Below are 14782 nucleotides of genomic sequence, written 5' to 3'. Positions count from 1 at the left end.
CAATCGCCGGTGTAATCAACTACTTAACCGCTCGTTGAAGAGCCTCACTCGACAATTTGCTCACACATCGCACAAGTTCGGCACCGCACTCCGCTCTCCCCTGTGTAGAGATGTAAAGATGTAAACCGGCGGCGGCCATTATGTACTGTCGCTCTTCAATTACATCTTTTCTTAATCACAATGCAATCCGATACTGACAGGTGACAATGTAAGGCGTTATGCCGATTGATGGACGCATCCCACAGCTGCTTAAAATGTATAACCCTCTACGGTATTACAGTAGCAGCTTAAAACATTGCCGATTTACAAAATTTGTTGACTACTTGCCACTCATGGCTGGATATGTGTCACTAACTGATCAGTTATCGACTTCGGGTGCTGTACATGATAAAATCATGCTATTAGTTGTAAAAAATCTTTAGACAAAATGATAATATAGATATAATGTAGCACTATAGCGCCTCGAGGGAGCAAACGATAGTGACGGTTCGAAAAGGATGCGAGGTCACGAACGATTAACAGAATCGAAAAGCACAGGATCATTGTGTGACCAGATCGCATTAGATCGCCCCGTAAGCAGGAAAGAACAGCCAAAACTGAAACCATGTTCAGATACAATTGGATCAACCTTCGATCAGTCCGTTGCATCGTGCTACCCTCATGGTAGGCTGTTCCGGAACAGTCAGTCACAATTATGGTGAATTATTGAGACAACACTGATCGATATGCGATCCGCTGAGATCCGTTGTGGACGGAAAGTCCAGTGAACAATTATGGAAGTCGCTCCACGACAACGACCAACCACACACAGTCGGTAGAGTTGGGCTACGTTCTGAATTTACTGGAACGCTTAATTATTATCTACGGATCTGCCCTAACTGAATCCTTAGACAATCATGAAACAGAAAAACAAAACATACATTTTTCAACAAAGGTGTTTTAGTGTACTTTTAACTTTTAAGTAATAGTGTAATACAAATCTGTTTATGCTATCTGATCTAAACAGTAAGCCCTGTAGTTGTCGAATGTTCATATGGGTAAGGATCTTCGATCCATCAGTTATCTTTTCAAGGCGCTTTATCGCTTTCTGGAAGATGTCTTGGTGTGAAAAACCGTTACTGGCTTTAAAGTGTTTGCTGATTGGATATGGACGGCATGATGTGCGGTTTGCGACGGTATCCGTGTACGGTATTTCCTGCAATAAAATTTTTGACAGTAACGGGTTTAAAGCCCACGATGAAATCTGTACTCCCAGTCCACCTGGAACGACATTACTAAATCGTAGTTAACTTTGTAGAAGGTGTAGGGCGTGCTTTATACGTCTTACCGTTAGTGACAGTGCAGCCGGAAACCAGGCTGTTTTTAGCTGCTCAGTGGTGTGGTGGAACATGCGTGACTGCGCCAGAGGAGCGAATCGAAGCGTACTGAAAGTACCATACATAGTACCGGAAATATGGGCAGGCATTTGCGGTACACCGAATTACAAGCACTACGTAGTCTAAGAAATATCGCACTGTTAATCATTTGTAAAACATTAGCATAAGCATTATGTTAACGCTTTTTTAAAACTCACATCAGCTGACGATTTCTAAACGGAATACTCAATATTGTCAAAGCGCAACAAGCCGACTCATGTTCTGCCGAGCTTTGAACTAGGAACTCTCATCGAAATTGAGTAAGCCCAGATAATAATAAATTTTACACCTTCCTGGCTTGCTTTAGGTAGGAATCCTTTAGGTAGGCCTCTAAAAAGAAGTTCCCATGTTGGGTAATAATAGTGAAATTTTAAAGTCGTTGCATACCGTATTCGGATTTTCGATATGTTAACTTTTTGTAAACGTAGATCAGAATGAGTCATGGCATTATGGATGGCAATGCCTGAAAGATTTGGCAAGTGTAATGGCTACCGGCGTGCCGGCAGCTGGTTAAGGAACAGGGCTCCTGATAGCTGCCCAAGATGACGGCTTCGAGGCTTTTCCGTTTTCGCGGTAGAAACGCTTTCGCTAAAAATTTTTTTGTTCGCAAAATATAGTGTACAGATACGTCCCAGCGCTTGCAGTTTTTGTTATTTCTGTGGCTACAGGCTACTGCCAGTAAAATAGTAAGAACTAAATCTAATGTACAGTAGTTGTATTGCAGCGAGCGATTTCTCGTGGTGACAATTCAGAAAGTACGTATGCGTATCAGAAGTTTGTGTTCCAAAAGTCTTAAAAAAATTTTAAAAAAATTAAAAAATTGTATGTACTGTATATTTTAAAATTTTTATATTTAATAAATGTAGTAAAAAATGCGTCCTCGGTACATTTCTTCGGTACTTAGAGCACGCCGTACTGGCTGATTGCAGCATGTGGTTTTACGAAATTTCAAATTCGTAACTTTGCAGTGAAAGAGTACAACGGAAAATACAGCTGAAACCCCACAATAACTTTGAAATACTCATAACATTAGACAGTAGTTAACGAAAATATGTACTATCTATCTGTATACAGCTCAAATTTGCGGATGTTTGATATACCTATGTTTGGCATCCTTTGTAAACTTCAGTAAAACTTGAAAAGCGTTTTGCTTCCAATAACCGAACCGTACCTTGCGATGTATCCATTTCAAGCACGCGCGTCATGCTTATCAATACGAAAATTCAGACATCTTTCTCTGTTGGCTGGTATACGGCCAGTGCAGCGCACTATGGTGCATAAGTTATGATTCATAGAGACAAGGACGGGTATGTTAGAAAACGGAGCTGTGCAGCGCGGTATCTTGAATACGTGCGGTATAGTTGTTTTGACCATTCGGAGCGCAGATAAGCTCTGGATCGTGATGACACACGTTACCCGTCGTTATCTACTGCGCATTATGCACAAAAAACCTACATAGGCGTTGGAAGATACCCGAATGTCTGAATCTGAGCAATATGTATGTGACTGATGATGCAGACCGCATAAATTTATGACCCACAAGAATCGCTTGCGTAGTACGCCACACAAAAACATCTTTCAAGTTGCAGAAAAGTGTCAGCAGTTATAATACAATACCACGATTGGGATAAAGTTTCTGCGTTTGTGAAATGAAGTTTTGAGTTTGGAAAACACTATTAATTTTCATCGTATTTTTTGGCTAGGTCTTATGCATTCAACTCAGATATAACCAGTCAAAGCTGCGCTCTCAGATTTGGTGCCAGTTCCCTGCGAAAAACTGGCGGTTTCAAATTTAACCTGTTACGTATATTTAGTGAAATGATGCGGCATTAAGAATTTGCAACATTTTCTGCATACGAGTACTGCATTTATTTTGTGCCTCCACTGTCGTAAATGGTAAAACTACGGAAGAACTAGAAACTAGAAAGCAGCTTAATCAGATTTCAACTGGCACCGTGATAATTCATGGGTTGGGCGCGCATTTGATAACCAAAGAATGTTAACAAATCCAGCTACCGACCGTAGTTAGCGTTGCTGCCTAGTGCCTACTGGTGTCAGATGGCACTTGCAAAACAGTGTTGATTATTGTTGTACTAAAGCGAGCCATGCAACAAAGCCGACAAATCGTACTTACAGACCAAATGGTACGTGCAGTCATATTGTTGTCGGTACATGGCACTTACAAGTTGCAAACGTAAACAAGAAGTTTATAGAGCGAAAACTTGCAGTTTCCTCCTTCCACCCCCTCCAAACAATGTCGGCTGCAGTATCAGTCTGGAAAAATGTGTGCTGTCGGCACGTTCAGGTCGTCTGGAGCGTTTCACCGCAAATTTCCGCGTCCATTATAATAATGTTTTCTGTACTACCCACAGCATTCTACAGTCTCAGCACAGTATCAGCTTCTACAATTTTAAAATAATACAACATTAATTACTGTACTGCCGGTATCACTTGTTCATTCTTCAGGTTTTAATTGCTTTGTTATCCTTTGTTGTTACTCAAAATTCAACGACTTACACATGGCCGCCCGGTACGTAGCTTGTAACTATAATAGTGTAGTTCGTAAATACGAGTCTACGGGTATAACATTCACTTTTAATTTTTACTGTGTTTTAAAAAAAAGCACATTAACTGTGCACTGGCAAAAAGTGCAACCGTTAGGTTGTGCAGTGCAGACCTACCTCTGGCTGTTGATGCTCTGCAATAATTTTCTGCTAATTGTGGTATAGTGTTAACTGTGAAGCATGTATATCGACGAATCATCAAATATCTGTAATACTGTTTTGAATAACTTACGTATTAATTTTTGGTTATTGTAAAACGACCGGGCTACGTCGTAAGCAACTAATAACTGCATAAACGTTTGAGTTATCGCAGGTACAGTATTGTACATTATCGGTATCCATATATCGGCAATCTGCTAATACCAGTCTCAAATGTTTTTGGAAAGTTGTTTCTTTATTACAGTATTTTCTGTGAAGTAATTGTTGCATAATAATTTTTCCATCGCATTATGTGCGTGGTAGGTGGTGCACTAATTGTACGTAGAGAGTCTTATTTGCTAATCTATAATTTCATCGGTGATAACGTTATTAATTAATAAGGATGGTGTTCGTTGCACCGGTTTATTGCACAAATACTGTACAGTACTCGTACCTCTACAGCCGATGTATTACGCATGTGCCTTCATTCTTTAATTCTATTGATTGCAACTAATTGTAAAAATGGGCAAATTTAGCTAAACTCCGTAAGCAAAAATATATCTGTTTAAAATTTTTGGTTGCTGAATGATTTGGCGAATGTAGTTCGTATTACGTACGTAATCGGAGCCAGGCCTAGTTATATCAGCCAAATAATTCAGGCCGGGAACGACATTTGTAGAAGCCGTCTCTTGCTGTTTTTCGTAGCGCAGTTCTTTTGCTTGATATTCTTCCTTTTCTACTATCTTTTGAGTGGTTTTTGCTTAAATCTGCTTAAGGATCTTCACCACTGGTATTAGCCAGGTTCAAATTCCCAAGCTAGATTCTCATTTTACTTAGCACTGAATGGATTATTTGCCTGCATTTTGTTTGTTTGTTCGTTTTATTCAGCTTAATAAAATTGGCAATAAACAAATAAAATATAAACAATCGGGTAAACTTCTGGCGACTAAATATCGTACATAGCGACGAATCTTGTTAGTTAAACCACAGCGTGCATGCAAAAAAGCAGCGCGAAGGGAACGTTCTCCGGGTTCCCCTCGAGTAAAGCAAAGGTTTAATTGAGACTAATGTTTATTATTAATTTTGTTCCATTCCACAGCGGGTATTACTGCGTACAAAATAATAACCATCATATCGGTTTCTCATAAGCGCTACATATTACCGTTCACCGTCTCCACGGACTAGACCAACTTGTTGAGTTCGTATCTGCCCAAATGTAAAGACTGGTATCTGGTAACGGTAATTTTATTTTCTTTCAGCTCTAGAAAATCCTCATCCTCATCGGAATTCGATCTAATCGAGGATGGTGATGAAAGAATAATTAGGACTCGTCCGGTTTCAGAATGCGACTCAACCGTGACGACTGCTGTACGTTTTATTGCGTATGTCTCGTGTCTGCCAAATACAGTGTATAAGAGTTCTTAAACTTTAGGCTATGGCTATTTTGCCGCAGTATAACAATAAGGGTCTGAATAGCCCTCAGGCTATTTTGCCGCACACTGCGCCGGAATAGCCAGTTGGCTATTTTGCCGCACTATGGTAAGCGAAATAGCTTATTGGCTATTTTACCGCGCACTGCGTTAAAATAGCTCGTTGGCTATTTTGCCACACTGTAACGACTAACGAGGTATTAAACAAGTCAGAGAACCAAAACACCCTTTGTCGCCTGTACGGTATTGTCCGAAGTCTTCTTTATGCGCAGTATTGATGGAACCAAGAACTGGAAACTGGACATCATACCGCAGTAATATCAATTTAGAACCCTTTAAGGAAAGGCGGCAACAGCGACAGTGTGAGACGCACTCACGACTGTGTGCTATTCCCGGTGTACCCAGCGCCAGCGCACGCACATATATTAGTCCGTTACAGTCGTCGATTCTTTTGCGGATTGTAGGATTGTGGGCTGTTGCAGATTGTTTGCAGGAGTGAATGGTTGGCTGCACGCACAGTCTGACTCCTACAACCGTTCAATCCGACTAGCAAACAGTCGCATAATTTCGTGATTCTTTGTGACAATCCCAATTTGTAAGAATCTTACTGCACTGATGTTATTATTAGGTGTCCGAAAAATATCCTAATAGTTTTTCATTTTCAGCTGAGAATACACGATAGGAGTGCTCGATTGAACATCTATCAAAATACTACTGTATTTACACAAGTTTAAAAGCCACCAAAATGGCGGAAGCCGTAAATAATAGTGCGCGGCTTCTTTGAAGTTCAGAAAGCCGTCGGATATTCTGCGCGCACCCGGACTTTTTTGTGACTTTTAAACTTGTGTAAATACAGTACAACTTTAACCACAGGAAATTCCATGTATAAATTATCTGCACCTTCGATGGTGTATCGCATTTAGTTATGAAAATTTTGCGTAACATCACACAATCCCTTTTTTTTGCTATCGACGATTCAGATTGTAGCGGACTATAGTTCTGCACCTCTTGTACGTACGGGTATTGCTGCGCTATCCATCTAAACGTACATACAATCTAAGCCACTGAGCTCTCTAGCGTCTGGACGAGCACGGTTCCACGCTCAAACGGAGCAAGTGCCACTTCCTGCAGGATTGCCTGGAGTACTTGGGGTTCGTGGTGGGCCACAAAGGTCGCCAAATCTCCCAAGATCGAGTGAAGGCTATCCAGGAAATGCCCCGTCCGACCGATATCAGTGAACACCGCGCGTTCCTGGGGTTGGTCAACCACTACGGGAAGTTCGTCCGCGACCTTTCCGGGACGTGTGCCCCTTTCCACCCCCACCTGAAGACGGGAGTTCCCTGGCCTTGGTCCAAGTACTGCGAGTACCAGCTCTTGTTCCAGAAGGGTCAAGTTGTCCGCGCGAGTTTACCCTGTGTACTGATCACAAGCCCCTTCTCTGCGTCTTCGGCACGAAGAAGAGAGTTTCAGTGGTGACGGCGAACTGTCTCCAGCGGTGAGCGCTCATGCTGCTGGGCTAGCCGCAGCTACTTCAGCATTGAATACAACCGGGCTGAGGATTTCGGCCAGTCGGGCTGTGCCGTTCCCGGCTGTGCCGTTCCCGGCTGTGCCGTTCCCGGCTGTGCCGTTCCCGGCTGTGCCGTTCCCGGCTGTGCCGTTCCCGGCTGTGCCGTTCCCGGCTGTGCCGTTCCCGGCTGTGCCGTTCCCGGCTGTGCCGTTCCCGGCTGTGCCGTTCCCGGCTGTGCCGTTCCGGCTGTGCCGTTCCCGGCTGTGCCGTTCCCGGCTGTGCCGTTCCCGGCTGTGCCGTTTCCGGCTGTGCCGTTCCCGGCTGTGCCGTTCCCGGCTGTGCCGTTCCCGGCTGTGCCGTTCCCGGCTGTGCCGTTCCCGGCTGTGCCGTTCCCGGCTGTGCCGTTCCCGGCTGTGCCGTTCCCGGCTGTGCCGTTCCCGGCTGTGCCGTTCCCGGCTGTGCCGTTCCCGGCTGTGCCGTTCGCGGCTGTGCCGTTCCCGGCTGTGCCGTTCCCGGCTGTGCCGTTCCCGGCTGTGCCGTTCCGGCTGTGCCGTTCCCGGCTGTGCCGTTCCGGCTGTGCCGTTCCCGGCTGTGCCGTTCCCGGCTGTGCCGTTCCCGGCTGTGCCGTTCCCGGCTGTGCCGTTCCGGTTGTGCCGTTCCCGGCTGTGCCGTTCCCGGCTGTGCCGTTCCCGGCTGTGCCGTTCCCGGCTGTGCCGTTCCCGGCTGTGCCGTTCCCGGCTGTGCCGTTCCCGGCTGTGCCGTTCCCGGCTGTGCCGTTCCCGGCACAGGAAGAGATCCTCTAGGGTAATTCAAACAGGCTTTGGTGCGTCTCAACATGATAAGAATATCTTAACTGAACAACACGGTACCCAAAATGGAGTCCTGTTGCCTGATAGCAATAACGGTGCGGGGGTGCCGGGTGATCATAAGGCCACCAGATCGATCGACGCCACCGACGTCGCCGTGACTCGCGGCTCGCCTGCCGTCAACGTCGTCTGACCAGCCGGTGCCGATGGCGACGCCGGTTCGACCAAACCAAAGTGGCCATAAACATCGTCAAGGCAACCAGACGTCGTGGTTTCCCAGGACGATTTCCCAGGACGCAATTATACCTTCTGGGCCCTTCACCATGTTAACACCGGACAGAATTCTGGTCAAAACCGCGGAAGGGTCTCCCGGTAAAGCCTTGGATGAATCGTCTGCATAACCGCGGACATGGTGCCTCGCACGGGCCCCTGGAAGGGAACCCGCCAACGGCAATGCCCGAGCGCTACTAAACATTCCATTGAGCAGGCCATAACCCAAGCCGTCCCGTGGGTCACCAGCATAACCGATTTGTTGCGCAGAAACGTAGGCCACGACAGAACAATCAGCCGACCGGACTTTAAATCCTTCCAATCGGATGGTAACCTCTTTCCCGATGCCAGAGGCAGTCAGCAGAGTATGTGTACGGTTAAACTGGCGAAAACCATCAAACCTGTCAAGATCGAACCGGTGCAGGACAGAGCGCCGTTAAGGTAATACAAGCCCAGAACCCATTAGTTCCCGAACCGTCATAGTTGATAAAGTCCATCCCGATGCTAGAGGTATCGGCATCAGTAAAGAAAAAGCCGAAGAGTATTTTCCGACAACCCATGGCTTCCTATGGACAAGGATGGAAGCCACTGAAAAGTGCGGTATGGAGACGATTTTTTTTAGCTACGGCAAGGCGAAGAGCAGAATAGCAAACCGGTTCAGACCCGACGGACAAAACCTGAGGACCAGGAACTAACCTACCCGATTAAACCATCTGACAGTTACAAAGGCGCCCAGAAGGCCAGAACAAAGCCTCCTCCGAGCCAATTAAAGCTGAGCCCGGGGTAACCTTGCTCTTTGGGCGAAAATGCGGTGAACCCTGTGAAACCTCAATCCGGTCTTGAGCGCCCAATAGGTGCCACAGTAAACTGCTTTCTTCAGGGACGGAATGTTGCACCAGGCATCAACTAGTGCCGCGGCTTCGCGAAACTGGAACGACTTGGTGTCACCCCCACAGGGTGTCATGGACACTTACGCCGGACATCAACCAGAAGAACGACTACACGGTCCCAGAGGACGATTTTATAACGCAAGTCAACGGTGACTAACCCAACTTCTCCCGGTCCGGAAACCGACATTGCCGGAGGATAACCCGGCTTTACCGAAGAAGAACTCCGGGAGAACCTCTGGACCTCTGGACGCTGTTTTAAGCTGAGTTTCTACTCGTTTGCACCCCTCTTGCGAGAACAAAAACGCCACTGCGGACTCGTAAACAGTTCCATAGTGTACGTTACTGCTTTTGGTGCTCAAAACATTGAACTTCTCCGATTTAAACTCAAAATGTGCGCGCAATAACTGGCTGCTGTACTATCACCGGAAAAAGTTTAAAAACTCGGACGCGTCAAATAATTCACCTATCTATCCGACTCCTACAAAATTTACCATTATGGTAAATCTATATCTAAAGAACATTCTGAACCATTATGGTGATGATATCTTAAAAAACAAAGATCCAATGAATTTTCGAAAATTCTAAACTCTTATAACTTGGTCATTTTAGATCTGACCAGCTTCATTTTGGTTCAGAATGTGTATGGGAATTTACTCCATGTGATGGAACGATCAAACTTGGAGTCGGATAAAACACCGAATTATTTGCCCCACATTTGCTATTTTGAGAAAATGACTTTTTTGTGAACGGTATAGATCAGGCTGGACAGCAGGCCTATTCTTGGTGCGAGTGCTGCGCATCCTGTTGTGCCCCGGCCTCTTCGGGTCACGTATTGTTTCAGCTGAGCAGGAATGACTCTCTGACACTCAGCGCCAGTGGTGAATGGAGATGGAGATGAAAACAGGGCAATAAATTTCATTGTTCTACCTGATCATTTATGATAGCGCGCGTATCTTCCGGTTCTTGTACAAACATTTGCTGCCGCTGATAATTTCGTGGCTTGTGGTCGGCAAACTTGCCATCCCGCCAGAACAGAGATGTCTCCTCTTCTGCGCAGTATTAAAACCTTGTAAAAGGTTTCTGCTCGATCATAGTTTTTAAAATAGGTAACGGTGTACAATTTTTTCATAAAAGCTTGATTCACATCAGTAGATAGAGAAATGAATTCTCTATCGATTCCTGTATAATTTAAAATGGCGTAATGTGAGTAGAAATTCACCTTTAGTAGTAGCGCTGTTTTATAGAGCTTCCGGCACTTGCGCTTGAGGTGCGCGGCGGGACAGGCTGCAATAATGGTGTGGCAAAATAGCCAGCTGACTATTTTGCCGACCATAGTGCGGAAAAATAGCTGAGCAGCTATTTTAACGCAGTGTGCGGTAAAATAGCCAACAAGCTATTTCGCCCACCCTAGTGCGGCAAAATAGCCTACTGGCTATTTAGCCGCAAACACTGCGGCAAAATAGCCACTTCGTAAACGGTAACTAGATGTGCTCGGAAATTAGATGCTTTATCACGCAAATTGAGACGTAATTAATTAGAAAGACGCTAAAATAAGAATCTGTATTATGTACACGCTCAACTAGACTAAAGGTTGTTCCTACTTCCTACACTAATTAAAAATTTTTAGTCTATGAAGCAAGAAGCCTCAGACAACAGCTGGAAAGAAAATAGTGAAGTTCCACAAGCCACCGATGGAGCTACGGGATTTGCGAATGATAATATGGTAAGGAAGTTTGCACTAATCGCTGGATGTATTGGATTCAGATACCGTAATTATCGAATTAGAAGCCCAGGGTTACAAATATTTCAAATGAACCACGGGGTGGGCTCCAGTTACGGGCATGGGCTTGTATTTAGGGGGGCTGCAATTTTTCAAACCAGCTTTTTGGCATTTTTTAATATGGGCTTTGCGGTATTTGATTAAGCCCATGGGCCTCTATTTCGGGGGGGGGGGGCTTATGACTTTCGAACGACCTTAGGATGGGCCCTAATTACGGGAGGGTCTTCAAATTCGATAATTACGGTAGATACTCACAGCAAACATTAGGAGTACAGTGTCTGTATGGTATCATTATTTCACTAGAAAATCGATACTTCCGTCACACCCACGATGACCTTACTGGCTGATCAAATGGCGGAAAACAGCATTCGCTTGTCCACGCAAACATTGGTCGAATTAGATTCCAAAGTGGAGGGCGCTTACGCAACCGAATCGGACCAAGAACTAATGAACGCACTGCTGTCGCGATCAGTATGGGTTCTGGAGGGAATTTCGAAAGAAACGATGAGCGATATCAAAAAAGCTGCAAACGCCTGTATTCTGACAACAAGTGACAAAGCTCGCACAGACTACCCGGAAAAATTTGCCACTGCGAAAGGGATATTTCTCGAAATGCTGGATACACGGGCGAAAGTTGGTGATTCGAACGAATGGTTGTTTGTCTATGTCGATCCATCCTTGAAACGAAAAGCGAATGAGACGGATAGTGAGCAGACGACACTGCAATACTTTCGATACGGTCAATTAGAATGTGGAGATATCCTGGCGCAAATTGTGGATGGTGATCAAGAGGACATTCCTTCTCCTACTGCTAAAGCCCTGGTGGTACCGGTGCGATCGGAAAAACCAAAAAAGTGTGGACTCGCTGAATTGCCCTGTCCCGGATCCAAGCCTTTCGCATGCTGTCCCATGACGAAACGGTTTGAATGGAAATGCACCAGCTGCGAGCAAATTTTGGAGTATGGATTTGACGGTCATTTCTACTGCACTTGCGGGAAGACGCCGGTAGAAGCCTTTGTATTCCGGTGTGGTCTTCGCAAGCATGGATGGGAGTACACGGGATTCGAACAGAACGATCTGACGTGGGTGTTGAAAGAAGTTCAACCATATAAGGAACTGAATATACTTGTTCTCGGTTAGTACTCACACGTTTATTTATATTTAACGGTAACCTTATGAGAAGTGGACTGGTAGAGCTTCCACATTATTTTTTGGGAATTTGTGATTGCGATCAGTTCTTTTTGTAACACTGCATGGAATCAGGTGTAAATGAATTATGGGTAGAATTATTTCACGTTCCGTGAAAGCGAAAGTTTCTTGTGCCGAGCCAGTTTACTTTACAAGTACATCAAGATTACTGACCAGAAGAGTCATTTTGAGATATTTTTGAGACGGAATTACTGGTAATTTTCTTGTGTGAACTTGTAGGAGAAACCGGTGTGGGAAAGTCAACATGGATCAACGGCTTCGCGAACTTTTTGACCTATTCCGCACTGAACGAAGCCTTAGCCGATCCGATTTATTTGATCCCGACGCGTTTCACAACAATGGACAAAGATTTTGAGCAAAAGGTTGTTTCCATGGGTTCCAGCGATAACGAGAACGATGTTATTGGCCAGTCAGCTACCCAGCTGCCTAAAAGCTACGCCATCCGACGCGGAGGAATGATTGTCCGGCTCATCGATACACCGGGGATCGGAGATACTCGTGGCACGGAACAGGATAAACGAAACTTCCAGTTCATTATGCAGCATCTGTCCAATTTCGAGAACATTCACGGAATCTGTATCTTACTGAAACCGAACAATTCGCGTCTGACGGTCATGTTTCGTTTCTGCATCAAGGAGCTGTTGTCGCATTTGCACCGTGACGCCTGTCACAATATCGTGTTTGTCTTTACCAATGCGCGGTCCACCTTCTACCGACCGGGCGACACCTTTCCGATTCTGCAAAAGCTGATAAAAGAGTCACAAGGTGTGGACATTCCGTTGAACCAGAGTACGGTATACAGTGTCGATAGTGAGGCGGTCCGTTTTATGGCCGCTCTGAAATCCGGGATACAATTCGACGAAACGGAGACCCAGAATTTCTTCAAGAGCTGGGAGAAATCTGTGGAAGAGACTGAACGTTTACTGCAACACGTGTCGACCAGAAAACCGCATGCGCTGCAAAACACGCTGTCTCTTAACGAAGCGCGGCGGATGATACTGTCCTTCACCGAACCGCTAGCGCAAATCACGAAGAACATTCAGTTAAACTTGAAACTGGCTGATGAAAAAGCAGAAGAAATCCGTGAAGCGCAATATACCAAAGCGCAGCTTAGCCAGCAGCTCTACGTGCCGGTCATCGATCTAGTGACGAAGCCGTTAGGGTACCCGCGAACGGTTTGCGCGTCTCGGTCCTGTATACGAGTGGTCGGCAAGAAGGTGGATTATATTACTCGGTGTCATGAGCACTGTCTTCTGCAAGGGATTCAGCAGGAGCAATACCCGAATCCAGGACTGCAGAAGTGCCAAGCTATGATGAAATCAGGCGGACTGTCTTGTGAACGCTGCAGATGTTCTTGGGACAAGCATATGCACATCTCGTACGAAATGCAGGAGGTGCTAGTGAATGAAATGGACCAAAGAGTGCAGAAATTGTTGCATCAGAAGGACGGCGAGCTCAATGCGGTGGGAATCTTTCTGAAAGAACTCAATCAGCGGAAACAAGACCTGGCCTATGAAGAGAAGGAAATCCGCAAGGTAGCTGCGAAATTCGGCTGCTTTTTGAAAAAGAACGCCATGATTCCGTACAATGACGCCATGGAAGAATATCTGCACTACTTAATCGGGGCGGAAAAGGAGAAAATTGCTCTAGGCTGTGGCCGAGATGGTCTCGAAGGATACGAGAGAATGTTACAAGGATACCGGGAGGAGAAGCAGCTTCTGGAAGAATCCATGCAAGGAAGCGACAAAGACCACCCAATTACGGCCAACAACATTATGGGCGCTATCCAGTCGCTGTACAATTTGCCCATTAACGGGAAGAAGATTCAGAATTTTGTGGAGATGATCCAGGGTGTTCGTAAGCAGCAAGTACGAAGTCAGGAAACGTTGTATGCACCGAAATATGGACGACATGTCAGGTATACACAGTACAAAGCCATGCAAGAGTTCCATGATTACCGGCACGATTACCAGTCCAATAATCCCTGGCGAGAGGCGCCGCCCTATCGTAATCGGCAACCTCCTTCTTACTCCGCTCCACACCATACCGACACCTATTATCCTTATGGTTACGGAGGTCCGCAAGAGCAATATCCACCACCACAACCACCCACGGGACCAGCGCAAAGACGACCGCCTTCACCGGATGGCAGAATTGGATGGCCAACCAGATTGTGGACGGCTGTGGGGAATTTCGTTAAAGGGCACCCGCCTCATTAAAATCGCTGCTCGGTATGGCATACGGTAAGGAGAACCTCGGCAAGGAATTGTGGACTTGGTGCAGGCAATGTTCATCACACTTTTATCCCGTGTAGGCGCCTCCAGCATGCCCTCCCAAGAAAATGTCTACAGCTCTGAAAACGAGCAGGATCATCCACAAAATCGTTTACACCACGTAAATGCAAATCCACCGCATCATAGTTATCCCATTATCGTACGCTCGCTTTTCGATGTCCGGGAACACACATGCAACAATAAGGAAATTGTCAGCACAATTGTCAGCATAAAAAAATTGTTCATATACAGTACGTGCATCTAGTTATTGTGGTATTCTTTCTACCCTACAGGATAGTTCATTTCGGCTACTGTGAAATAACAAATGGTTTATGGCTGGCTAGTGAAATCTTGTGTAATTAACAAAACAAAATCTAAAATCTTTCGTAACAAAATTTTGTGTAATTGACCGGTAGTTCAATTTTGTATAAATTAAGCTGACGGACAAGTTTATCAGCACACCGCCAAAACAAGTACTGTGACTTTATTTGGTAAAGTCA

The 14782-nt window shown here is 45.5% G+C and overlaps 1 protein-coding gene across 1 annotated transcript; it reads left to right on the top strand.

Moving 5' to 3' along the window:
• The first annotated feature begins 3637 nt into the window (after positions 1 to 3637).
• Positions 3638 to 14688, top strand: LOC129599148 (uncharacterized). The gene is made up of 6 exons (XM_055497292.1): positions 3638 to 3945; positions 5377 to 5485; positions 10648 to 10743; positions 11104 to 11935; positions 12229 to 14252; positions 14324 to 14688. Exons 1-5 carry the CDS (start codon positions 3935 to 3937, stop codon positions 14226 to 14228), a joined length of 3048 nt encoding a protein of 1015 aa, XP_055353267.1. The 5' UTR covers positions 3638 to 3934; the 3' UTR covers positions 14229 to 14252; positions 14324 to 14688.
• The last annotated feature ends 94 nt before the right edge of the window (positions 14689 to 14782 follow it).

The sequence above is a fragment of the Paramacrobiotus metropolitanus genome, unplaced genomic scaffold, assembly GCF_019649055.1.
Source record: "Paramacrobiotus metropolitanus isolate TYO unplaced genomic scaffold, Prichtersi_v1.0 Parri_scaffold0000139, whole genome shotgun sequence".
NCBI classification, from domain to species: domain Eukaryota; kingdom Metazoa; phylum Tardigrada; class Eutardigrada; order Parachela; family Macrobiotidae; genus Paramacrobiotus; species Paramacrobiotus metropolitanus.
The sequence above is the reverse complement of the archived record's forward strand: the minus strand, read 5'-3'. Positions and strand labels throughout refer to the sequence as shown.

Excerpts from the sequence above, each read along its gene's own strand:
- LOC129599148 (XM_055497292.1), top strand. Across the intron at positions 5,486-10,647 it reads ACTCAACCGTGACGACTGCT|TCTATGAAGCAAGAAGCCTC; the intron begins GTACGTTTTATT and ends AAAAATTTTTAG. Across the intron at positions 10,744-11,103 it reads GATTTGCGAATGATAATATG|AAAATCGATACTTCCGTCAC; the intron begins GTAAGGAAGTTT and ends TTATTTCACTAG.